The sequence below is a fragment of the Acanthochromis polyacanthus genome, chromosome 12 (genome assembly GCF_021347895.1).
Source record: "Acanthochromis polyacanthus isolate Apoly-LR-REF ecotype Palm Island chromosome 12, KAUST_Apoly_ChrSc, whole genome shotgun sequence".
Taxonomy (NCBI): Eukaryota; Metazoa; Chordata; class Actinopteri; family Pomacentridae; genus Acanthochromis; species Acanthochromis polyacanthus.
Window position 1 is genome coordinate 33,743,842 of NC_067124.1, and position 25,791 is coordinate 33,769,632.

General features: G+C 42.4%; 1 protein-coding gene across 6 annotated transcripts in view; it reads right to left on the bottom strand.

The window, feature by feature from the left end:
- Positions 1–2,255: 2,255 nt before the first annotated feature.
- Positions 2,256–25,791, bottom strand: part of hdac9b (histone deacetylase 9b) — a 42,145-nt gene continuing 18,609 nt past the window's right edge. For 2 of the 6 annotated variants that reach the window (XM_051956653.1, XM_051956654.1), the window contains 10 exons: positions 17,300–17,541; positions 16,783–16,947; positions 15,269–15,399; positions 15,035–15,156; positions 9,653–9,784; positions 9,214–9,329; positions 7,684–7,806; positions 7,014–7,191; positions 6,720–6,934; positions 2,256–4,081 (listed from right to left, as the gene is read on the bottom strand). In XM_051956653.1, the coding sequence (XP_051812613.1) occupies positions 3,740–4,081; positions 6,720–6,934; positions 7,014–7,191; positions 7,684–7,806; positions 9,214–9,329; positions 9,653–9,784; positions 15,035–15,156; positions 15,269–15,399; positions 16,783–16,947; positions 17,300–17,541 (1,766 nt within the window). In that variant the 3' untranslated portion in view covers positions 2,256–3,739. Of the gene's footprint in view, positions 4,082–6,719; positions 6,935–7,013; positions 7,192–7,683; positions 7,807–9,213; positions 9,330–9,652; positions 9,785–15,034; positions 15,157–15,268; positions 15,400–16,782; positions 16,948–17,299; positions 17,542–23,695; positions 23,721–23,951; positions 24,196–24,215; positions 24,980–25,791 lie in introns of those variants that run through there. The other 4 variants (XM_022194517.2, XM_051956651.1, XM_051956655.1 and 1 more) reach the window with 4 other exon arrangements.

The window sequence follows — 25,791 nt, forward strand, 5'->3', positions numbered from 1 at the left end:
GAGAGTTACTGCATTTATACATACATATATATATATATATATATATATATATATATATATTTCAATCTTTTAAAAATTGAATTTTTTTCTTTTTCGTCCAAAGAAATTACACAAAATTGACGCATAGCACTTCATTAAAATACAGGAAATGAATTACTGGATGCTCAAAAGACCTCCCACAGACGTTTGGCTTAATGTTCAAATGGAATCTACGCCCCTGGGTTTAAATACAGAACCATTTGGCTGCTTTATTCCGAGTATAAAGCACGATTTATTCACATACATATGTAACAGATGAATCAGACAACTAAGAGATGAATCAGAAAATGTCAAAGATTTGTCATTTGCAAGTGAAAAAGAATATATTGCTGTATTTAGCATCTTTTTCAGTCATCAGTTTGAACTTCACATAGTCACAGGTTAGATTTTTTTCTGTATAATGTAGTTGTGAAAGGTCTGTACTTTACTGTGTGGAGTGCATCAATGTGCTTTTTGTCTGTGAATCAGTGGGATAATAATGAAATTAAACAGAATTTCCAACCAGAGAACTACTGATTCTCAGTCAGTAGTTGGGTAAGTGCATTTGTTTTGGCTCTCTGGTGTAAATCCAATGAGCACAATAGGATTAGAAAGAGATCATTGTCCAAAAGTTGCAGTAAAACCAATTGTTTTTGACTGAATCATAAGAAGACGCCAAGTTGTTAGAAATCACTTCAAAACTTGATGCCTTTTAATTTCAGGGACCAACTTTTCCCCCCCTGTTTTCTCAGTTATGAAACTTATTTTTTGCAAGTTCTCTGATACTTCACAAACAGAAAGTTGATATATCAAATGAATTCATGTGGTTTTAGTTAAAGGGTCCAGTCCTTGTGGTATGAACATATATAAACACTGCTTTTTAAGTGTTGTCAGCAGCCCAATGCTTAGAGTGCATTTTACTCTGCCTGTGTCATTTTCACTCAAGAACCTCTGCCGATTATTCCGTGATTTGGCAGACTTTTAGAGGGTAAGAATGTGTTTTCCTGTTGATCCTCATTTGAATTGCAGCCTTGAAATTTATGACTCCACACAGTCATCATTACCACCATCTATCACGCATTCTTGTGTGCGCACAACAACTGCATCCAAATACCATTTTTTATAGAGCTGTAGGTGATAAAACTCTAGGCCTCACTTTTGGAGTCTATTCCATTTAGAGGAAATAGGTAGGCCTATGTCTTTCTTACTTCCTTACACCTTTAAAAATGCTTGTTTGCTTTTACAACTGGCTCTGTGGGCAGCCGGGGAGGGGCAGCGCAGATGGATTTGGGCTTCGTTATTTTTTCTCCCTTTGTAACAGCTCATTTAAAATCACAAGGGCCTGAAGCCCAAGACAGATGGAGTCTACTTAAGAAAGAGTCAGTGTCTAATTTAGCTCAAATACTTCCTAATGTGAAGTAACTCTACACCTTCTAGAAAATGCTTTAGGAGCTCTCATGCAAGTTTAATTAAAAAATGTGCATGTTTGGATGTTATTCTATATAACAAACCTCTAAATTGAACCATCAGATGCATGAAGCCACCAGCAGCAGCCTGTCTAACTGTCAAAAGTTCTCAGAGTTGCATTCTGCAGAGAGCAACATTAGACTACGAGTGAACTTTTCTGGTCTCATCATTGCGTGTATAGCATATCAGGTCAGTCCCATGACCCTAAGCTTGCTGTGAAATTGCTTAAGCTTGGTTTGAAAGTATTCACGCAAGTCATATATCACCCGCTCGCAGCTCACCTTATCTTGACTGCTTTAATGCAGCACAAGAAGCCTTACTCGCTCACATCAAAGAAATGTCTCGAAAGTCCCTTAAGCTCCCTTTAAAGGGTTACATAGATCTCCTGAAAATAAAGAGCCGAGTTATAGGGCCTATTGTGGGAAAAGCAAGCCGGGGGATAATGATTTGTTTGGGATGTTAATGTCAAAATTAGAAAGAACGGATTTACAAGAAAACAGTTTTTACTCGCTTCACGCAACCTTCGTAATAAAGATGGTGGAAAAACAAACGCAGGGATGTCAGAGGTAAATGAACTTTATTTTAAAAAACGAAAGGTTTTTATCACGCAAGGCAACAAAGAAGAAGAAGAAGAAGAAATGCAAACTGCTATGAACAGACCACAGGACCCCCACCCTCCCTCCCCAACCTCCCTCCATCTCCACCTCCACCCCCACTGGCGGCAAAGGGGTTCTCATTACAACCAAATCAAAGGAGCAAGAGAACAAGACTCACATTGTTCTGATTGTGTTTACTTACACTAAAAACATTAAAACCGGACAACCTGAATGTACAGCATAAGACAGACAATTTTGATTTTCACATGAATCCAAACACAGAACCTTATACTAGCATTTTTTTTCTCCTTTTTTTTTTTTTTACATTTAGTCGACGGTACAAATGAAACAGGAAGGTTTACGGCTATGCAATACATTTGATTGATCACTTTAAGACAGACTATACATGTCGCAATGGGCACTTTCAGGGGAAAATGGGCTTAAAAAAAACAAAAAAAGAAGAAGAAGCGAGGTCCCGTCCAGGGTTTTTTATTGAAGTAACATCAAACCTGTGTGTTGAGGTAAGCATGCCACTGGGGAATACAAAGGAAGCGATTTCCTTTAAAAAAGGACTCCCTTAACCATATCCCCACTCACTTTGTAATTCTCTTTGACAGTAAATCAATTCTCAAGCCTGGCCCCTTGGACTCCTCCAACCCTAGGTCCTCCTCTCTCAACATTCCTGCACACATGAATCACTCCAACTCCTGGCTTCTAGAAGGCATTTCCTGCCCGGCCCTCTCGCTCTTTCTCTCTTTTCTCTCTGTCTGACTCCTCTGCTGAAAGCTGGGCAGGAACTCGGCCCGAGCTTTTTTGATTTTGGACCCAGAGGGAGAGAGGGAGGAGAGCCTCGGCTCAACACAGGGCCCTGGCTCTGGGACCGACTCCGAGAAAGAGACGCTGAGACTTTGGGATGTGTTGGAGGATGCCTGCAACACCCAAGCAGGGATTTAGTGCTTTATCCCTCAAATTTGCAATATGAGCAGTGGACCATATTCCAATGGCAATATCACTCCCAGCACAAAAAAAAACACCAAAAAAAGTCTGCCCTGTGGGAGCGTCCTTCTCTTAGGATTTAAGAATACATTCTCTCTAAGACAGATGCTCTTTTAACATGGAACATCATCACAGATTTTCAAGAACAACGGAGCATGTAGTGTTTTAAATTCCTCAACACAACGTGAGAGTAATTCTCAAAGATGAAAGTGGATAGTGGAGTAGTCAAATATTTTATGGGAGAAAAAAAATGTACACAATGGGAACATAAGGTGGCTCTTCAAAGCTGTACACATGCTTGAGCTTCCCTCTCGCCTCTGATGCTAAATCCACAGTATATGTACATACAACTTTTGTTGTTTTTTTTTGAGCTCGAGATGACCAGAGCGGCTCCTTAAAAGAACGGTCTAAATTGTCTTCGTATTTACATGAGTGAAACGTACATATTTTACAGAGATCACTACACAAAGATCACAAACAGAGAGTCTTAAGAGTGTGGGGACGAGTGAGGCTGCAGCTGAGTGAGAAGAATGTCGTGACGGGGAGAGCTGGCCTACTGTGAAACGTGTGTGTATGTGTGTGTGTCTTATATGTGTAAACTGCAGGGATGTAGATGTATATTCGCGAATGTTGCAAGTGTGTGATCTCATCCTCTTCCCTTCTCAGATCATGGCTCTTATCACCAGCCTCCCTTTGACCTGGTGGAGATAGGTGCTCTGCTCCGACTCTAAGCTCTGGCCCGTGAGAGCCTCGTCCTCGCTATCGGCCGGCTCCTCCTTGACCTTGATGACCCCGCAGTGAGCCGGCAGCTCCGGGAGCTCGCTGCTGGAGCCGCTGCTGCTACTGCTGAGCGTGTGCTTCCGGATGACGCCTCCAGGGGGCAGCCTGTCCTCCTGCATGCTCTCCATCTCCTCCCTGTGCTGCTGCTGCTCCTCCTGCTCTTCCTCCGACTCCTGCAGGTGTGCGCTGGGCTGACGTAACTGCTCGATGGACTTGGACAACAGCTGCAAAACACATTGTCTACGTATTAATGGTGATATCCTGCAGCCAATGAGCCGCAACGATCACGTTTTAATTAGAGCAAAGCAAGAAGAATGACAATTGGAGGTTTATACGACAAGTTGGAGTAGTAGAAGGATTCGTTCACTTTTTTATAATCATGTAATAACACCTTTTAGGGGATTTTTTTTCCTGCTGTTTTCAAGCTACATTAAGCAAAATCAGTCCTTTTTTAAAATCAAATAAAAAAATCTGTTTATTCTTTGTTACTAGGATAAAACAGTATAAAACTTCATTAATCCCAAAGTAATTGCTCGAGGCAGATATTGCTCAGAAAAATAAATTACATAACATAAGAAACACAGTGCCTAGAAAATAGAAAAACATTAAGATATAAGTACAATGTAATTCTGAAATAAAACAAGGAAGCTAAAATAAGGCTAGAATAGATCATGCTGGCAATTGTACTGAGATATTAAGTTATTTTACATATATTAATGAAATATTGACAACTTACATTTACTGCATAAATAGGCTCCTCATGAGTCATATTCACATCAACTTAGATCAAATTTGTCAATAACTTATTGTCAGGCTACTTAATAAATCCCAAGAAACAACATGAACTGTATTACATGTTGCCAAATCCACTCTGTGTTTGGCTAAACAAAGTGTTTTTCTTTAACTGAAACAAAACAGGTTTAGACTTTAGAACTTGGAAAAGATACAAAATCCTGCATTAAATGCCCCATTTACACCGACAACTGCAAACAAAAAGCTGTATCTACTACGATCTGCCACTGTAACTTCAACAATGTGACAAATTGAGTTGTTTCTGGCTGGTGGCTTTGGGAAACTACAGTTTAGAAGGTTTAAGAGCAGATTAGCCATTGTTCCTGCCTGCCTGGGCCAGGTAAGTGGATTACTGCTACTGGCATGCTTTATAAAATACAGATCAGAATGTGCCAGGGCTTGCCTATTGTAAATCGTGTTTTTCCCCAAGAAAAACTGAGGTTATATTGCACAAACACTGGTACAGGAATTCCAGTGTGGGGAGAATGTTACTACATAGGTTTAGGGAAGACGATTTCAACAGAGCAGATGTGATTCAGCTTCATCAGACTGAGTCAGTGTCCTCTGTACTGACACAATGTATGAGCACATCATGCAACAATACAGATTTTTACCACATCTATGTTTGTTCCTGCAAAATATTTCAATCAATTAGAGTAGGATGTTGCACCTACAAGTGTCAGAAATAGCAGAATATATTGCTTTCACAGGGAGAAAAATACAGTTTAGGAGAGTTAATTTAGAAATTAATTGCAAATATTTGCAGGATATTTAGTTCAGAGGGATATTTCATTCCTCCTCCATCCAACTAATGGTGCCCTGATATGATTATTTGACCACAAGAGGGCTCCAAGAACAGACACAGAAGTGTCTTCCCATTGACAGCTGGTAACCAACAACATTACAGTCTACAGAATCTAGGCCTTTTATAAATATCCCTTCAGCTATAAGAATTAGCCTCCTTAGCTTAGGCATTAGTAAACACTGTTCATACCTCTTCCTAAAATCCCTAAGCTCTTGTAAATTTCCATTAGTGCCCCCTACTGTTGCTGGCACTGAAGGACGTTTAAAAACAACCGTAGACAAGCCACTGCTAGGAAATTAATTAGGGCAATGTTTCGGAGATCCCTCTCAAAAACACTGAGGGCTCATCCCTGATTAGTGGCCATTTATAACCTCCACTTAAAGAGGCTTTATTCGCGATCTCATTGGCCTGAGTGATCAGAGCAGGGCCTGTTCACGTGTTTCCAGACAAGATGCCGCTATTATTCCAAAGCTCTTTTCAAATCGAATCAGCTTCGGAGTACTTTTAAATAATTACAGATGATATTAAAACTAATTTGAGCTGCCCGGCGCAGACACGTGTTGGTTATTTTTACTGTTAAGGCGGAAATCAAACAGAAACTGTTAAAGTTCTGCACTGTAAGGCTCAAGAATCACTCGCGGTGCTTTGTGCTTTTTATTACTTCGAGGTATGAGTTGTTCTATGGCTCCCATGGCTCTTTCAGGGCCCAGCGTTGGGACACATCAGTATGTGAGCTCACACAATGCTGCCTTTCACTGTGTCTGCCACCTCACACACGTCCCTCACCAGAATAATTACAGTCTGTGTATAGCGAGGTCACCTCGGCCAGCTTACAGAAACACAAATATTGCCACAGAGGAACAAAATGCATTATGGGCACTTTTTCTTCATTTGAACTTAGATGAATTGAATTTCACAGAGTTAGCATGTGAACACCACTGATGCCTTAAGCTATGATAACAGAATTAGTCCAGGGGAAGGATTTTTTTCCCCATTTGAAGTGAGGCAGAAGTTCTTTGCTTTGCAGAAATAACACCAGGGAAGAGCAGACTACGGCCGAGGTCTGTAAACTTGAGCTGCCAAGGATGCTTTTGCAAAAGGCTAAAAATAGATCAGCGTTTGTGCGCTTAAAATGATTAAATCAGACTCCCCGCAGGAAAATGAGACCTCGCGAGACCTAAAAAGGAATACAGAATGCTGCGAAAAGCTATTTGAAAGTCAAAATCCTCCCCTGTGTGTGTGAATACTGATGACCAGCACAATACCTTATTTATGTGGATCTGCTGCTGGTACTGTTTCTGTTTCTCCAGGAAGTGCTGGTGTTGCTGCTGGATGACAAGCTGGGCGAGCGTGTTCTGGGGCAGCGGCGCCGACTGGGTTCTGTTCAAGGGCCGGTGTTTGGGTAGTTTGGGGCGACTGCTGGAGTGGCGATCCTTCATGGCCAGAGGGGACTGAGGGTGGGACGACATGGAGCCTTGGCCTTCAGATAAAACAAAAAAAAGATTAGTGTAAGTGTCTTCAGTGCAACACAAAACAGTTGAGATTAAGTAAAGTCTTACCAGAGGAGAGCATCTTCTGCTGCCTCATTTGCTCCTTCTGGAGGAGGTGTTGGAGCAGAGCCTGGTGACTGGGGCTCACTTTGGACTCCAGGCCCGTATGAAGGGGCACGGGGCCCAGCAGGTGCCCGGGCAGCCCATGCTTAATTTCTGTTGATCTGTCTTTCAACCCCATAGCAGCCTGAGAGAAGAGAAAAGACTGTAAACTAACTGCACATGCTGTTCACTAGAACTGGCAGCGTAATAATTTATTTAACAAGCCAAATTCAATAATGTCAGCTGTTCTTTATGAATGAAAATTGGTTCTTGTAGTGACAAATTTGAGATAAAGCCGAAATCAGAGAGCATCAATGGTTAGAAGCTTACGAGGAGGCCTCTGTGGAATGTGCCAGAGAGCTAAAAGATGATATATCATGTGCTATGTTATCAGGAGTTGCACTTGAGTGGACTTTTTAAAGGCTGTGATGAATGAGGTAATAGGGGAGGATAAGAGCATGCCTGACACAAGACACTGCAGAACAATATTTATCTAAGGTCGATAAAATCATTTGGGGCCGCAGGTCAGTGACCTGAGAACCCCTACTGCCACTGATGACCGGTTTTGCGACTTGCAGACTCAGGCTGAGTTGAAAAGCTGCACGACTACGCTGTTTTAATGCAAGTTTGTACTCACACTGATGGGTGAGGATGCAGTTGAAAGTCCCAGGGAGATGTTGGGTAAGGAGGGCGAGGTGTATAAGCTCAGCATGGACACGGAGCCCTCAGGTCGGAATAATCTCGGCTGGGAAGGCCATCTCTACATCAAACACACAGGGCAGAGGCAGATTTAAGAGGAGGTGGCAGATTTAGGAATCCACTATGGACAATTTCAAAAGGCAACACGAGCAGTGGCATAAACGTTAACGCGCTATGACGAACAACAGCACACCTCGCTGCGAGCAGAAAGCTTTTATGATAGATGATATAAAAACGAAACAGGCTGCAGAAGTTTCCTAGAATGGCACCAGTGAGGACGATACGCTATTATAAGCACTGCAAACCTCTAAATCTACCGCTCCATCCTCAGTTCTTCAGTCGCTGCTCCCCGGTCCCCACCCTCGGGCTACTCTCTCAGAGAACATCAGCACTGGGGCATACTTCCTGTACCCAGCAGAGCAGCCGACCAGCATGTGGTTTTGGAACAGCCATGTTTATCCTTCCAACCCCTACCAGTACTCAGTGACCTGTATGTGGATATCCGGCCCGTATTTGACCCGAGGGACCCGTTCCCTCTGAAAAAGGATACCTAATGTAACGGTGCACAAACACGCCTTGCTTTTGCAACAGGCATGAGGTCCACAAGCAGCCCCCACAGTCCACCGGCGACTTTCATGAGAGCCTCAGCTTGGGCCCGATACAATAGCAATCCTGTGTGTTTATGTTGTTAGCATGTGGGTGTCTTCGGCTACCAGCGCCTGGGATATCAATTAAAATCCACAGTTTGCCTGTCGCCCCAAGCCCCAACTTTCAGCCCCGATGTCAGGGCGTCTTTCCTCTTCCCTGTGTCACTGGAGGTCCCTGGGAGAGTAAACAGCGATGGTTAAGGAAAACACAGCTGTTCTGTTTGAGATTGTTCGGAGATGTGTCATATCTGCCACACTCTATAATGGTCTGCTTTGTGAGCTCAGTCTAAGGGGAGCTCTGGTCAGCAACTCAGCCATGAATCTATTGGGAAACGCCTCAGAACGACTCAGCGCAGGCTCCCAGCCAGGCCAATGACAGAGACACAATGACAAGCCAACAGCAACACACAGCCAAACTACAGATCTTTTTTTCTTGCTTTAAAAAAAGAAAAAAGTATGAATGTGATTAAACAGCACATCTGGAAGGAGAAAAAAAATCAAATACATTCTGCATTTTGACGCCAATTGAATATATTTTCCTGCGTGGTGTCATCTAATAAAAGCAGACTTGGGGTAATCAGACATGTGGGTCAAGCTGTGCCTATTTAATGTCAGTGTGGGAAGTCATTTTCACTGGAGTGTAACAGACGCAGGACAACTGGCTGTTTTTATAGCTGCAAGCAGAAGGGCAGGCGGGCTTTTAGTGCCCTGACATTAAAATGAATGTTTTGATATTCAAATCATCCGCACGCAGAACTAAGCTTACTGCTTCAATTTTATTTTATTTTTTTGGCAAATCAATGGCGATTTTCTAAACTTACCTCAGTTTTTGTGGTAGTAGGCAGAGACGAGGGTCCGTTTTCAGCCCCCAAGGCACTGGAGGCCCCTATGGGAGAGCTGGGGCCAGAGCCAGGGGCACTGTTTGTGGGCGTCGAGTCTACGAAACATCAAGGAGTTTAGACACAGTATGCATGCTCACGCTCTACACACACACACACACACACACACACACACACAATGCACAGAAAGACACTTGGCATAACAGCTGCAGCCTCGCAACAGTTTAATGTGTATGGTTATGGCTGCATGATTACAATGGTCTTTTTTGTACGTCAAAGTGCAACGACCATTATGTGATACTGCATTGCAAAATGACTCATTAGTGTGCAGCTATGTAATAATACAATATGGGGTAAATTTTCATGAGTGTTGTAACAGAAAAAGAAGAAAATGCAACATGTGGTTAGCTATGTTGCGTACCCATTAGCTCCAGGGCCCTCTTCTTGTAGGGAGTTATGATGTTTCCCTCTCTTCTCTTCAGCATCGGGCTGCTTCTCCTCTCTGCCACCTTCTGCTTCAGTCTGGATCGTACCTTTAGGTTGGGCTCAGAGGCTAAAAAAACACAAAAGACGAATTTTCTGTAAGTTTCAGTTCTATGGACGATAAAGACGTCTCATAAAATGGAGACGAGTTATGCAATCTGTGACGATTTTCAGAGTTAATCAGTCGGGTTTTATACATCGTTTCAGCTAATCAAAGGAAATAGCAATACCATAAACTAAAAGCACAACAAAGAGACTATAAATCAGCATCGAACATGTTACAATTTCAGATTCAGTGAAGTTCCGAGCAGGTTTCAGATAAATTAAATGAGTCAGGATTGGGCCCATTTCCACCTCATCTGGACTAAATTAGGTTGAGCAACACACAGGCTCTAAGTGAAATAGTCCGCTACCTGCCGCCCTGGTGACCACAGTCTGATACAGTAGCAACAGTTAAACTAACACAAAAACATGGCAGATGTTTCAGGCGCTCCCCGCACCCCACCTCCTCCTAATGCAAACCAGAGATACCCGAATACGCAGTCCGAACACATTCAGTCACACACGGCCTGGCCTGAAACGATCCAGACTTACAAATCTACTCCCTCAGTGTCAACTAAAAACGCTGATGTGATATCTTTTACAGTAGGCTTATTGCTTTCAAGCTTTAAAATACACATTTTGTCTCACTTTAGATTATTTATTGACTCTTAAACTTGTGATAACAGGGGTTCATCGATATTGCATTCTAACATTGTTGCATACGATTGATTATTGTCATCTTTTTGGTGCAAATATTAAAAAAAAAGCAACAAAATTCCAAAGAAGCAAATATCAAATAGCAACAAAATTGAACTAAAACCTATATGATGTCTTACTGTATTACTGTACTTGTTAAAGATTTTATTCAATTTTGTTGCTTCTTTTGATCTTTACGCCTAAAAGATGACAATATCAAAAGAAGCAACAAAACTGAACTTAAATCTTGGACAAATCAGTCAATATAGTAAGACATCAGTTTTTTGTTATTATTTTCAATTCAATTTGGGGATAAAACGTATTCTGAGGTGCAAATCAACACCTATAGAATAGATTTGAAATGAGATTTTTTGCAAATAAATGCTCACTTTACAATGAAAAGGGGCATTTAAATAATTCTAAAGAGTTTTTTGCAAACTTTTGTTTAAAAGGGGGCAACACCACTGATTTTATTATGTGCAGCACATACTGTGCTATACATCAGCAATAAAAAAATTCATAATGCAAGTCTAGAGGTCGAGTCAAAGCAGCAAATTCATTTTCAAGTCAGTATAATGAATGCAAGTTAATGCTTTAGTGTGAGACTGTTGAACCGTGCTCCTGTCTAGTCACTGTGACTCATGCGGTCATGTCTCGTATAGACTTCCCATCAGAGACTTTACACATGGAATCCCACAGTGAGGTTTGCACACTCAAATAAACAAGCAGAATAGATAAGCTGGTCTTTTGACCGAAAGCCAGAGCACAAAGCTGTATTGAAGTTATGTAAACCCGCTGTTACACAATAGCCAACCTGTTTCAATTATTTAGCGCTGATCAATAATTAAATAGGCCCTTTTTGCGATGTGTACAACATACAAGCTATACGAAGTGCGGCGGTGACGTGGGAACGCTGCAGGGAGGAGGAGAGGGAACGGAGATGGGGGCACAGCTCGGAGAGTGGGCCAGATGCTGCTATTTCTGGCTTTTGTCAAAAGTAGCAAAAACCCTCTTCCCTAATACGTGGCACAGACCTCTAATCCTGTGGGTGTGAGGTAGAATGAAAGAGAGCGAGGGAGGAAGAAAGGAGGCAGGAGAGATAAATGGAGAGAAAACGCTGTTGGGAGTCGTATGAATCTGCTTCACGCCCTGCTGCCTTGATTGCTTTCTATTTTTACACGCTGCTGCCACCAAGCTACGCATCCCAATTGGTCGCCACGGGAACGCTAGACAGCAGCACGGGAACAAACACTTTCTCGCTGGTCTCCATGGGGAAAAAAAAAAGAGTCCTGATGCAAGGTGCAACAGGAGGCAACGATGGCAGCGGCAAACCATATCGCCTGAACACCTGGGTCACTTCATACACTGATGCCTGCAATGTACTGCAGTCATAAATCAATCTCCTTGTGTGTTATCTCCACTTAATCAGAATTTTTAACTATGCTGTCACTGTGTCCATTAGAGCCTGGATCTGCACAGATGGCCCTGTGGAAAGCTGAGGTGTGTGTTCTGTTTATACGGCAGCCTGCTATGCATTTCGCTGACATTCTTGCTTAATGCTGAATAGGAAAAACATTACAGCCCATTTTTTTCACAAACTTTTAAACTAAAGCTACATCCTCTTACAGTTTAGACGCCAAATCTGCGGCTTAATTCCCCATCATTAATGCTTTTCATACACAAGATCTGATTGTATTCTCGACAAAGGGAGTCTCCGCACAAACTTCGCTTTGATATGCCTCGGGCTTTACAGTTTTACCTTTGCAGGATTATTTTTGAAAATCTTTCCTGCACCTGCTGAATGCACACATTTGGAAACTGGGTCAAGACCAGAGAGGGTGTTGCACTTCTTACTGCTAAGCTGCAACTATTCTTGCCACAGACTATCGCGTGCCCTCGGTCGACTCTATTCTAGTCGCAGGAACTGAAACAAAGAGGATATATAGCGAATAAACAAGTTAGTCGCGTAAAATTCTTTAAACCACTTTTTGCTTGAGTGACATAAAGACGATGATGTAGCGATTAACAGGGCGCCTGACAGTAGAGATCAAAGCACAGATTGCTTCTCTAACAGAGACTTACTGATTCAGAGAGGAAACAGTTGTCCCTGCTCATTGTGAATTTGTACTCTTTATAGGCTGCCAGGTGCTACTATAGCTGCATATACTAAATATGAGCCCAGTGGATATGAAAGGCGTATCATCTTTTCATAAAAATCACCAAAATCACATAATTTATAGCAAAGAATCATCACATTTCAGTTTTGAAACAGAAGCTTTCTTCTGTGACCTGACATTCCATCAGAGAACCAAACCAAATTAAGCTTAAAATCCTTAGATTTCATCACGATCATTTCATTCTATACTTATTATTTAAAAAATCGGCAAAAATAAATAATTTGGTCTGAACAGAACCTGTAAAAAACAAAAAATGCTGCACTTCCCAGCATAACTGTGAAGCCATGACTGACTTAGCTACAATCAACAGCTACGTAACAAAAATTCTAAAAGTTTTCGACTGAACTCGGCTGCACTGCAGGCTGTGTTTACACAAAGCAGACAGAAGACAGGCATAGAAGTATTAAAATATCTATAGTATGTAAAGTTATCTTTTTTCAGTGTTTGTAACACTTGTGGACACTTCAAAATCTTGTGCATGTTCATCCCAACTTGATTTTTTCCTTTTTATAATTATTTATGGTATTATAACTGTATTATCCTATACAGAAGACAATTTGTAGTTCTCTCTCCTTCTACCCACTGTTGTACTGTTTCTATAGAGCTGCAGAACTTTATATTCCAGTAAAAATTTGCCAACAGTAAAGAAAATGTGCTGGAAGCAAAAAGACCCCTGCAAACTGTTTGGGGTTCAGAGGGTTAAAAAGCAAAATTTCAGCTGGGGATCAAGTTCATCTTGGTGGTTTCTTAAAACACACCTTTAGGAGTTTATTTTTGCGTGTGACAATGGTTTGTAAATGCATAAAGCTCACTTGAATTAGATGCCAAGTTCATATTTTCAATTTTAGAAGACACCTACTGATTAGAAAGTTATTACAAGCATATATCACATGTACATCATAAACCTCATTGTGAACCTCAAAGTCAACCAGAAAAAGATGCTGCTCGGCCCTCTGGCCACGTGAAGCCGCGGGGAGTCGAACACGGAGCATTCGAGTCATCTCCACTTTGTTTTCAGAGAGCTATCTTTGCTTAAGCAAACAGTCCTGTCGAGGTTCATCCTGCCTGTGCCAGTCCGAAGCCGGCAACACCTGCCAATCAGCTATCGGTGACAGCCGGCGGTGGAGGGAACAACACTACCTTTGTGTGTCCCCCCTCGCGTGCCAAGCTCTCTGAGGACTTTAATGAAGACAGACGGGAAGTGGGGGAGAAAGGCCCGAGCAGGAAATGACCACATATAGATTCAGGAATCCAAAAGGGCAAGAAATGGTTTTATCAGTGCGAGAGATTCAGGCACAGAAATGAGGAGTTTAAACCTGCCTTTTTGTATTCACACTGAAAGCCAAACAATGCCACCATAAACAGTTATTTCCCTCACCTTGTGGATCTAAAACTGTGCCCTAAAGACGCAAACATACATTTAGAGGAGATATTCCTCTCTTCTGAAGGTGGCATGGCTCTGCAAGATTATGTAATCCATAAATAAATAAAATCCCCCAAAGCTTTCGTTTACCTTTCTAATATTTGTTCGACTTTATTTTACAAGATATAATTCCTGCGCCTGATCTCTACACTGTGTACACACACAACATGACAGACCTGTAGTTAAATAACTCAACAAGCATAATTGTTTTCCAATGTAATTAAAAGAGACACAGAGGGGAAAAGAGCATAATATAATTTGGTGACCTCACTGCAGAATTATGAAGTTTTTCAGTCTGGCAAGCTCTTGCGGTCGTGCAAACCAAAAGAGGGAGGAATTATTCTTATTTACATAGCCGTCCCCAAAGGGCTGCCTCCAACTTTAAACCAACAAACCTGAGCTGCTTTTCGGTGGGAACCTGCGTCGTTTCAAAATTGTTTTTAAAGTCCATAACTCAGGAGAAATTAATCTCCCTTAATTCTGCCATTTACCACTAAACAGTTTCAAAGAAGACTTGGTTTATTTGTGTAACGTGGGGACAAATGTGGCTCATTTTTTAAGGTAATTTTAGTACAAATAACAGCAATTAAAAGTTAAACTTGCAGAGCGAAAACATGACATTAAGCTGTGCTGCTCGACTGCTGCGTTTTACAATAAGCTGAATTTCTGGCGTGCGTCACCTCTTAGGAAAGTTTTGTGTTGAGCCCTGGAGGAATGAGGAGCAGGGCAGGGGTCACAGTGAGCCTAACTGATGTTATTAGCAGGTCAACAGCAAACCTCAGGAAATACTCCATGGGTATACCCACCTCTGGACTGATAAGGGTCATATAAGCTCTCATTGTATTGATAGCCCAGCTTAGTAAATGCAAAATAGCAAACTTTAATCTAGCTGTGTGTGCGTGTGTGTGTTTAGATTCAGAATGAAGATTACATATGTGAGCATTTGCATTTTTATTCTCGTGCTGTGTGCAAATTATCTAACCTGTCTTCCTCAAGGGGAAGTCGTCCTTGCTCTCTATGGGTGATGGCAGAGTATACTGGCAGGTGGGGGATGTGCCGCCCAGAGGTGGAGAGCTTTGGTCCAGTGACGTGTGGTGGGAAGTCCTGATAACACGAGAAGAAATCAAGTTTCAGATGGCAATATAATCTCACAGTGTAGATGATGTTAATGTGTGATGTTAAATGTAGTATTTTTTATCAAACGCTCTCTACTTACGTATACCAGAGTTTTGGGTGGTGAATGAAAGAATGATTCATTCCGTTGCTGGTAGGATCCTTCGCTGATTTACTCAGCAGAAACTCTTGGAGTTTCTGCTTCACCTCGGTACTGGCCACAGCACCTGTGAGACCAAAAGACAGAAGCGCAGGGATTGGGGTCACCCTAGAGGGCAATGACTCACCACATATAATTGCCTACATAACAAACAACCTCTAATTTTAGCCTCCTCAAGTGTTTTCCTTGAATTCAAAACTCTCCGGAAGCCCTTAAATCTCTATTTCTGTCTTTATAATCTCCTTTGATTGACTTTTCTCTACTTTCCTGAGCTGCCAAACTTATGTAGGAAGATCTCCCCCTAGTGGTTGATGATAATAGTTTGTGTTACAGTGATGCTGCAGAAAGGTTACAGTTGCAGGGTGCAGTTTCAAATTACCTGACTTGACAAAGTCATAAATCTGGTCTATTATTAGCTATAAGGTAAAAACAGAAATGAAACACTATATCTGGCACTATTTTCATTGCGCTATTGAAAGACATTTTCTCCTAAATTCGAAGCTTAAATGTCACCAGCCAACTTGATGTCACCACTTGCATGTGCTGCTTAGCGGTTAAGCACCATCATCACTATTTCGTTGTATATTTCTTGTTATCTTCAGACTGTCTTGTTGCCTCCAGGATCTAATATTGAGAAATCTTATATCTGCAAGCCAGCGACATGAAATCAGAACAGTTTGTCCTCCTTATGAATAGTAATTGCATTGTCCTACGCAGTAAGAACAATATACTTTCCATGAATTTTTAACCACTTTAGTGCCAAATGTGATCTGAACGAGAATACCATTAGTCCTGCTGAATACAAAAGAGGTGGTCTTAAAGGGCTGCTGCACAGAACAAGCAAAAAACTGATTTTCATGCTTGCACATCTTTAAAGATGTCACCTCAGACTAAAACAGCATTTTATTTTGTGTGCTCACTCCGACCAAAGAGGAAAATATGTTCATGTGAGCTGATGCTTGTTGCTTACTGATGATGTTTGGTATTGTGAATACATTTACATTTAATAAGTCGACTAAAATGGACTCCAGTATGAGTAGTTACAACAGATAATTGAAATCTAAATAAACAATTTAACATCAAGCCAAGGTAATCTTTGCAGCCCAGCAGTGTGTATATAAAGCAATTATTACAATAAAACATGGCTACATTATGCACGCTTACAAAGGCAATGCTGCCACATGACTTGAAGGCTATTATTCTGGTAATAATGATCATAACAGAACTCGTGTATGGCCCAAAGGGAATATGCGGGAGTATTGTCTCAGTGGGTTCATATTCAGCTGTTATATGCAGATTTCACTCAGGCCCTACTGCTGAGGTTATGCTTTCATAAAATGATTGAAAAGGTTGAGGGGTAAATTTTATAGCTTCATGTTTGCTTTTGCTTTCGGCGCTCTTTTTTCCTATCTTTTAAGTTCAGCTCCTGATCGTGACGTTGACGGTGTCGAGCTCTTACTCTCTCGGGAGCGCTCCTTGCCCCGGAGGCTCAGGCTGGAAACATGCTGCTCTCGCCGATGCCTCTCCTGCTCCTTCTCCTGCTGGTTCTGCTGCTGCTCCAAACGACGCTCCTTCTCTGCAAGTTCCTGCTGCTGTTTCATGGCCTGGAGCTCCTGCTGAAGCTGGGAAACATGCGGGCCTCATATCAGCATGAAGGGAGCACAACTGATAAACACACTTTTAAAATGACAGCAGCTCTTCTGAAAACTCTAATTTCTGCTTCTTTGCTGTGATGGACAATTCTGTGCTCGACTGTGAAAACAAAACTCACGCTGAGCCGTAATGTATTACTCTACACTCTGCCTTGCTGTGCTGAGTTGTTTCTCCTCTTTCTGCACTTTGTGATGTTGTCCTGAGCTATACAGTTTTCTACTGATCTACGCCTGCTGTGTTGTGTTCTGTTGTTTTGTGCTGCGCTGTGCCGCCATGCTGCTGCGCTGTCCTCCATGCGAAGTGCTCGGGTGCGATGCTAACCTTGAGATGCTCCTGGAGCTGAGCCTGATGCTGACGGGTCAGCTTTTCATGCTGCTTCTGGAACTCGCTGATTAGCAGCTGCTTCTGGATTTGCTGCTGCTTCTGTATGAGGAGCAGCTCCTGCTGCAGCTGCCTCTCCCACAGTCCTGGGTCCGAGCCTGGCCCCAGCATCCTCAGATCTGTGCGCAGGTCCAAAGGAGATAAAGGCTCCACAGCCAATGGCACGTCTGGCTTAATATCCACTGTGGTCCAGAAAATGGAGAAGAGATTTGTTAGTCCCCTAATTGCACCTTTACCAATTCAAACCATGCAAACAAATGTGCCCGTGTATCATATCTGCATGATTTTGCAGAAGAAAATATGTCAAGAGTGAAAGAGGACAAAAAAAGATACTTTAGACAGACTAAAAAAGGTTCAAAAGTGAGAGCACATCTTTTTCTCTCCCATGATCCTCAGAAACCTGTAATTATAATAGTTTCTATAAACAAACACGGGATCACATCCGGCAGTGTGGAGTCCACAGGGAGCAGCTATATACAGTAGGAACCTCAATGGACATTTGGCACGAAATGTTAAGAGCGGTCATTTAAAGTATTTACATAAATCCTGTCTTCCCACCGTTGGCTAAATAAATAAACAGAGTCCTTCTCCCTGTCAACATCAGAACATCATGCAGATATCCCTACTTAAGATAAATAATGTACGGCAAAGGAGATTATGAAAACGCATGGGTTTGGGAATTCATGTTCCTGTGGTCTTCTCCTTTTCTTGAGTGCAGATGCTGCTATGTGTGCATTGCTAGGAACTGCCTCTATTATAAGTAATTGCCAGATACAAAGTGAGAGGGCATCCCTTTGGTCTCCGAGCTCTATATATAGCCTGTTCCACAGAGAAAATCGATTGCCAGTTAAGAACACAGGAGACAGGGCTACTTCATCTCTATTCCATAGAGGATGATTAGTGATTGTACAATATTTTACTTGTCCTTGCTATGATTTTGTTTTAATCCATCCCACTACATTTATCAGCTTCCTTCATTAGGCACTTTTTTTTAAAGAATCACATCTGTGAATTAATTTTAGATATTAAAAGCAGAGGATATATTAAAACAGAAATGCCAAATCCTTGGAAAAACAGACGTGTTAGTTATGCTGATCATGGTGTGACATTCAAGGGAGGATATGCATTGTCCAGACTGTATAATATCTCTTCCATTTTGAGACCGGAGAAATATTCAAACCTACTTAAAATTCCAGTGGCTTGAGGGAGACTTATTGAGTGCATTCATTGCCTTAATCTTCTCAAGGGTCACATCTGAGAGAACAAATGCAGGCAATGTTGCTACGCCACCTGTTCTCCGGAAGCAAAGCTGACAAGTTGCACTTCATGTGTTCGTGTAAATAATCCTGTCCTGGTGCTGTTGTTCATTAAGCTCATAAACTGGGAGGAAAACGCCAGTAAAATCTTAAAGAACCAGCGTCCTCCTACAGTAGCCATCAATTAGGAAGCAGTGCCCTCGTGCTCACTGATGCTGTGAAGCTCGGTGGCGCCCATTTGTTTTGTCATGTAGCCTGTTTTTCATTGCCACCATTCCATGTGTATGCGGCGGTGATGATTATAAATAGCAACATAAAAGCAAGTGGCGCAATCCTGGTCTGTGACAACCCCCACACCCTAGTATCCACCACCCTAACTTGCCGCTGCCATGGCAACGCTGGCGACGTAATTATGTCTCCCCATTCTGCAGATATCGAGTCTCACTGCATGTCATCTCCTGCCTACAGTGGCAATGTGACATGTTGACTATTATATCAGCTTTTTTTCAGCTCTTATATAAGAAAGGAGTCCCCAGCAGAGAGATGGAGAGGAAGAGTTACAAAACCCCTCCAACACGCAGACAGGCTCTCTGTAGAGGATCGGCGGCTAAGCGATAAGTTGTCTTAAAGCGTGTTCAAAAAGTGAAGACAGCTAGAGGGGACTCCTGTGCTGTAATTTTCCTCTCTGTGTTCTAAAAACAGCACCAATCAAATGACAGAGGAGGGCAGCGGCTCAGCAGGCGCAGAGAACAGGCACCTGTAGAACAGAACCTTCTCTCCTGACAGGGAATATTAATCTTAGCTTGTAAGTACTTGACAAAGGACTCTTTTGTAGCGGGCACTGTTCCAAGAGCAGCCGTGAACCTGTGAACCATTGAAGGGCTCAGAGAGTCAGACAGCCTTACTTTTGCCTAATGGACCTAAATATAGCAACAAGAAAAAAAAATAAAACACCTGCTGCCTGAGAGAATTCACCACTGTGATATCTAATTAATCTCATATTTCATTCTGTGCCCTCACTGTGAGTGGCATTAAGGATCTCCACTTTGATCAGCCCGTCAAGCTGAGCCTCCATCAGAAAAATCGCAGACAGTGGTTTAACGGGATGGGAAGAGAAATGGGGGGAGGAGGAGGAGGAGGAAGAAGACGAGGAGGAGGAGTGTGAAAGCTTAAGCCACCTTTGATAACCAAGGCTGTATGAAATGGCCCTTGAGGAAACCACAACAGCCTCATGTGCCTGTTCTATTCTTGTCTGTTCTCTGTCCACCGTGTCGGCGAGAATAACACTGAACGGAGTGACAATGTTGAGGGGAGATAATAAGGTCCTAAAGGTAGGCAGGCATTGTTCTAGCCGCACCGAAGCTCCAACTTGTATAATGTATAATCCACAACTTACATATAGACTCTATTCTCTGCGCTGATTGAAACACAGATATACGCCAGTTCTCAACCACAGAATACTTTAAATCTATGTCTACGGCCGATATATTTAAGTAAAATGCAGCCTGAAACGACCATAACTGAAATCTGCTGTTTCTGTATCACAAAAATACTCCCGAGGCAGAGGAGAATACGGAACCACCAGTAACTAGGGCTAAATATAAATGCTTTTCTGAGCTGGGTCTTAATATAGGCAATGTGCGAAAGACTGTCACAGTTGTGAGGCCCCCTTGCTCAATTTAACACGGGCAAAAATATAACGCGCAGTGTCACATTTATGTAACTTTCGGGTCATTTTTTGACACGATTGCTCGCAAAGAAGAGCATCTGGTTCAGTTGTACTATGGCAATCATGACCCGCTGATACGAGTGTCTTTTCGGGTGAAAGTCTTCATTGGTGGAAAGTGCACACAAGTGCCTGTCGGCGCTGGTAAACAGGAGATTTATGAATGACAGCTCCCAAATTTGTTTTTAGCACAAGGGAGCAACAAGCACCCAGCCCCATGCCCAAATTCCTCCCTGTGGAGGGCCTGCCAAGGGGGGATAGGGTGACTCATGGCCTGTGACCACGCTCCCACTGCAGCGTCGCACCGCCACTGTCCCCAAAGTGTTTATTTCTATAACCGATCTGCCTCTCATTAGCCGTGGTGGTGGTTAGAGTGACAATCACAGCCTTAATTTGAGATGTTGGATGGCTGTCTTCTTTTTTTTTCTTCTTTTGCCTCTGGCCACATTAGCAGGCTTCCCATCGTTGCAGACGGAGAAACACACCAACAGTGATGCTACTATCACTCGTGAGGACTCCGAAACACATTCATGTCTAAATATTACCAAACTAATAAGGCTCATGTTGGGGTTTTAAAGAACATCTTGACACTTCACCAGTTTATCTTGACAGCATATACACCAACTACAAAAGTGAGCGCTATTAATATTGTAAACATTACCTCCTGAATATATATAGTTCAACTATTCTTACACCTTCACAAGTGAGCTTGCACCTCAAGGCACCTTTCGGTGTTACCAAATAAGACTGCATATTAAGATTTCCTTTTTATAAAGGGAAAAAACACATAAATGCTGCTGTAATACAGAGCAGACAGAGCAGATTGTGTTTAGTGTGATGGGAAAGTGTTAAAAAACAAATTAACATTTTAATTTGTTATTAAAAAAATTTACATAAGTGCTTTTTTAGGCCTTTGGGCTTAGTGTGTTTTTCAGTTAAAACAACAGCACAAATAAAACATGTAGCGTCAAAAACATTGAAATATTTCATTATATGATGCTGAAATTACAGTTACAGTTTTGCAATAGTTAAATTAGCAAAACAAAACACTTAAATCAGGAATGTTGAGAATAATATAATTCACGGTCAAGGCAGAAAAGAATCAAATCGATGTAAATCAATGCAATTTTCCTGCAGTACAACCTCACAATGGCCATTTGTTTTCCGCTGAACCATGAGGCTAAGATAAAATTCACCCAAACTGACCATAAATCAATATATTTAGTGTATATTTAAATCCCGATTTGCCAGTTTGGGGCAAAAAACATGATGTCAGAACTGTCTGCTAGACTTCAAACATGTATGTTGTGAGCATTTAGTGTGAAACAGAGATGGTTGCTGATCTAAATTCCCTGTCTGACTGTATAAATAGAACCAGAGATACAGAAGATGTTTGAGGGCAAAAATAAGCTGATGCTTGGGACTGCAATGTGGTGCTGGATCTCTCATTAAGTGCCTTGTTATTTTGAGCAGCTGGCATGTCTAAAGCAGGAAACAGGTCTTTATTTTTAAGACTCAGGCTCGTCCTTGCAGCTGAGCCAGAGCTGCGGTTTGCAAGCTATCTACTAACAAAGAGAACCGAGCCGAGCCACCACGAGGCCTTTCGCTGAGGGGAGCCAGGAGTCCAGTCGCCTCCTGTCCAGTCAGACCACCTCACGAAAACAACAACAACAACAACATGCAAAACAACATCAGCAGAACATAGAAAACCCGGCGAATGCTTGGCGATATATATCTCTATGAGCAGCACTGGCTGGCAGTAGGTCATATAATCAATGAAATTCCTAATAAATCAATCAGCAAGAGTCAGTTCTTTTAATTCATTGAGCCACAGCAAACACTCCAACTAGAGGAAAAGCATGTCTGACAAAATAAGTTAAAAACAGAAGGAAATGTTGCTGTTTGTTGTACCGTTTTCCTACGAAGTTCTAAAATAAAAAGCCACTTCATGTTTGTAATGGGTGATTTTTAATTAAAAATCCTACATCTTTTGTGCCATTTCTCTTTTGCAGTGAGCACTTCAAATACACATGGTGAGGCAACTTGAATAGATACAGGATTCAGACAAGTGGACTTGAAAGGTGCAGCATTGTTGTTGTCTGAAAGGTCCCTATTGATATTTTGTGCATGATGTTCCGCACTTGGGGGGGAAACTAATTAGTTTCTCCTTGTTTGAGAGCCCATGTGAGGAGCGTTCTTCTCAGATGGCACTAATCAAAATAAAAACGTGATTATGCGTGCTTTTATTTTGCTGATCCACTTGAAACATAGCAGCAGAGAAGTAGAGTATCATGCAAAAGGTCAAGAAGTTTGGAAAACAACTCGCATACGATCTGTTTAGATGGCCACTTCAGCATCTATATTAATTATCTTTTAACATTAAACAAGTAAAAAAAAAAAAAAGAAAGAAAGAAACAGCAGGGAGTGGAGCAGCTCTTACATGTCACCCAGTAAACCCTGGAACAGCGTTTTACAGACAGACACTGTTAGTCACTGTCAGGTGATTTACTATCAAGTGGAAAGAACAAATTAAACACGCAAATGACAGAATTCTCTATAAATATCTCTTCTAAACCGCTGTTATATCAGGACCATGCCGAGATGGAATGATAACGCACAGACGCCTAATCTTAGCAGGCTAATGCCATAAGCTGAAAATAACTCACCTAAGAATAGCTGACCCACAGAATAAGCAAGGAGCCCGAATTCAGGCGCTCGGTATATCTGTTGTTTGGCTCGCAAGCCGCTAAGACAAAAGGAGAAGAAAAGCCCTGCTCTTGTAGCCTGATAGTCAAATAACCTGCTCTATTGACAGACGTGGAATGTGTCATCCCTCTGTCATGCTCCCGTCTTATTTTTAAATCCCCTCACGTTTATCCCACTGCCTCTGGATGGAAGGCAGTTTTATTAACATTTATTTTGCTGCGAGTGTGTCAAAAGCCTTAAATGTACAAGCAACAGTTTGCTAAAATTGTTCCACATCCTCATCTCGGCTATTTCTAGACGTAGTGAACACCCAACTATATTTCTTTTTGCAGTAAATTAAGCACTCGCATGACTTAATCCACACTTGGTCATGACACATTTCCCAGCAAACCCACATGACAATGTTCTCACAGAGCAACAACGCCTCAACTCTGAGCTAAAGCCCAAAGACAACTTTTGCATTTCATCAATAGGAACATGCAGATCAAAAAAAGAGAAAGAAATCAAAGCAAATAAGGTGTGACTCATCTTGAGTCAATGCAGTGAATAGACGTTACTCATACTGATGTCAGCCGTGTACTCTTCTATTCAATTGTCAGGTCAAAAATAGAAACAGTCGATGTCTGTGGTAAATATCCTGAGAGAAACCTTTTCGCATGTCCCCTCGGTATTTCTGTCACAGTTCCCTCCTGTTCCCTGAAAAGTGCACGCTGACATGGAAGCTCGCAAAAACACAACATCCCCTGTCATGTTCACAGTGACTCATTCCAGGCAACTGGAGCATGGGAACAGGGTGAACACGTTTCCTCGTATTAGTCCAGCACTTTTTAAACTCAAAAACATCCTCTAGACAGAAACATGTTTCAAGCACAATTCATAAAAGCTGCATCACAAGAGTAAATACCTCAATTCAGGAAGAAGTGGCCGGTCCTACCACGCTGCTGAGCTGAGAAGCTTTGACTTCTCTTTTTTCGCACAGAATGAGAGACCGGCTGAAGAGTTGGGAGTGAGAGAGAGCGAACGTGTGCACGAGAGGCACAGAGGATGTAAGAAAAATAGCTGAGAAGTAGATTTAGAGATAAAAAGAGAGAGGGAGAGAGACAGAGAGAGGCTCGGAAAACAAGATTCCCTCAACAGGAGCAGAGACGCCGGGAAGCTATGAGATCACCTGAGTTGTTCACGTTGTGCATCTTGCTCTGGTTGAGGAGCTGCTGGTGTCCAACGCGCCCTTCTGTTGTGGAGAAACTTGACTCGCCCTCGTAAATCGTCTGCAGCATACTCCACTCAGCGCTCAGGTCTCATCGCCAGCTTTGCGTTTCCTGTCACCAAGAGCCACCCCTCAGCCACTCAGGGGAGAGACCACGACAACAGGCAAACTCTCTCCCTCTTCCTCTTGCCTCCTCCTCTGAGAAACTACTCTCACTGTGGAGCAATAACACAAGCTGAACACACTCTCTCTCTCTCTCCGCAGGGCTGCTGTACTCTCCCGGGTGCCCTGCCTGCCTCAGTCTGGTCCAAACACTAATACAAGAGGAAGATGGCAAGTCCGGCTTCTTTTTCTTATCTGCCTCTCTGCCTTTTTCTATTTCTCTCCGGTCTGTGCTGGGTTTTTTTTTTTCCTTTCTGTCCTCTCCTCAGCAAAGTGTCTGAGAGAAAAAATTGTGAGTTGCTAGGAAAGCTGCGCACTGTGTACTGAGCACCTCGCACAGGCAGCAATGCAAAGCCGGGGAGGGAGCAAGCTTCATTTGCATGTGAATCAACAACTGCGTGGCCCACAGGTGACAGAAATAGAACAATGGCCAGCCCTGGCTAAAAATAGGTCAGGCGAGGCGCAGGGATTGGAGCAGCATTGATGCGTTTAAAAATACCACACCAAACACAGCTGTCTTCTTCAGCTCCTGCCAGAAGGCATGTCTCCTGACTCCCTCTCTGCAGATGGAGGCTTGATTCCTCTCTCTCTCTCTCTCTCTCTCTCTCTTTCTCTGTGTCTCTTTCTGATTTGTTGAACCAGTCTCCCTCACTCACTCTATTTATGTCTTCATTTTGTTCTCAGGTAGGCTACATGGCTGGAATGATCCTGTTTTGCCTTGAAAAGAGACACAAACTTCGCATCAAGACGCCACGTTAAAGGCTTTCGCTTGCCTTTTGTGTGTTTCTTCAATTTCAGCAAAAAACAGCACAGATACCCACAATGGTATATGTTCATCGAACACAACCAAAACACTCGCGCAATTGGGCTCGAGCAGCATGTGTGACAAAAACCCAACAGGATGTGTTAAGACAAGCGAGACACCAAATGAACGCGGCGTTCATTTAAGATGCAGAGTGTGACCTCGCTGCATTAGCACAGTATATGTGCGGGGTTCAGTGTGTATCCAGGGCAGTGCTGCGACTCAGGAAGCATGCTTTCAAGCAGCCAAGGAAGCCAACTGTAAGATGCCATAACAGCATGATCGTAATTACATAAACTCTCAAACTGTGTCAAGAACACTTCCCCGGATTGCAAATCCCTTTCCCTTGAAATACCTTAGATACTGTTTGATGCTTAAAGAAAACACTACAGTCTAAATACATACACAGGACTTCTGACAACCGAGCAGCTACATATAGCAGGACCTTTCCACAATAATATCACGAGACTCTTAGTTAATATAATCTGACTCCATGAAAGCCAAGTCAAATGTTGTATCTGACCACTGATGCAGGGCTGGGTTTGTGGCCAAGCAGCCTGTGCCTTTAAATTT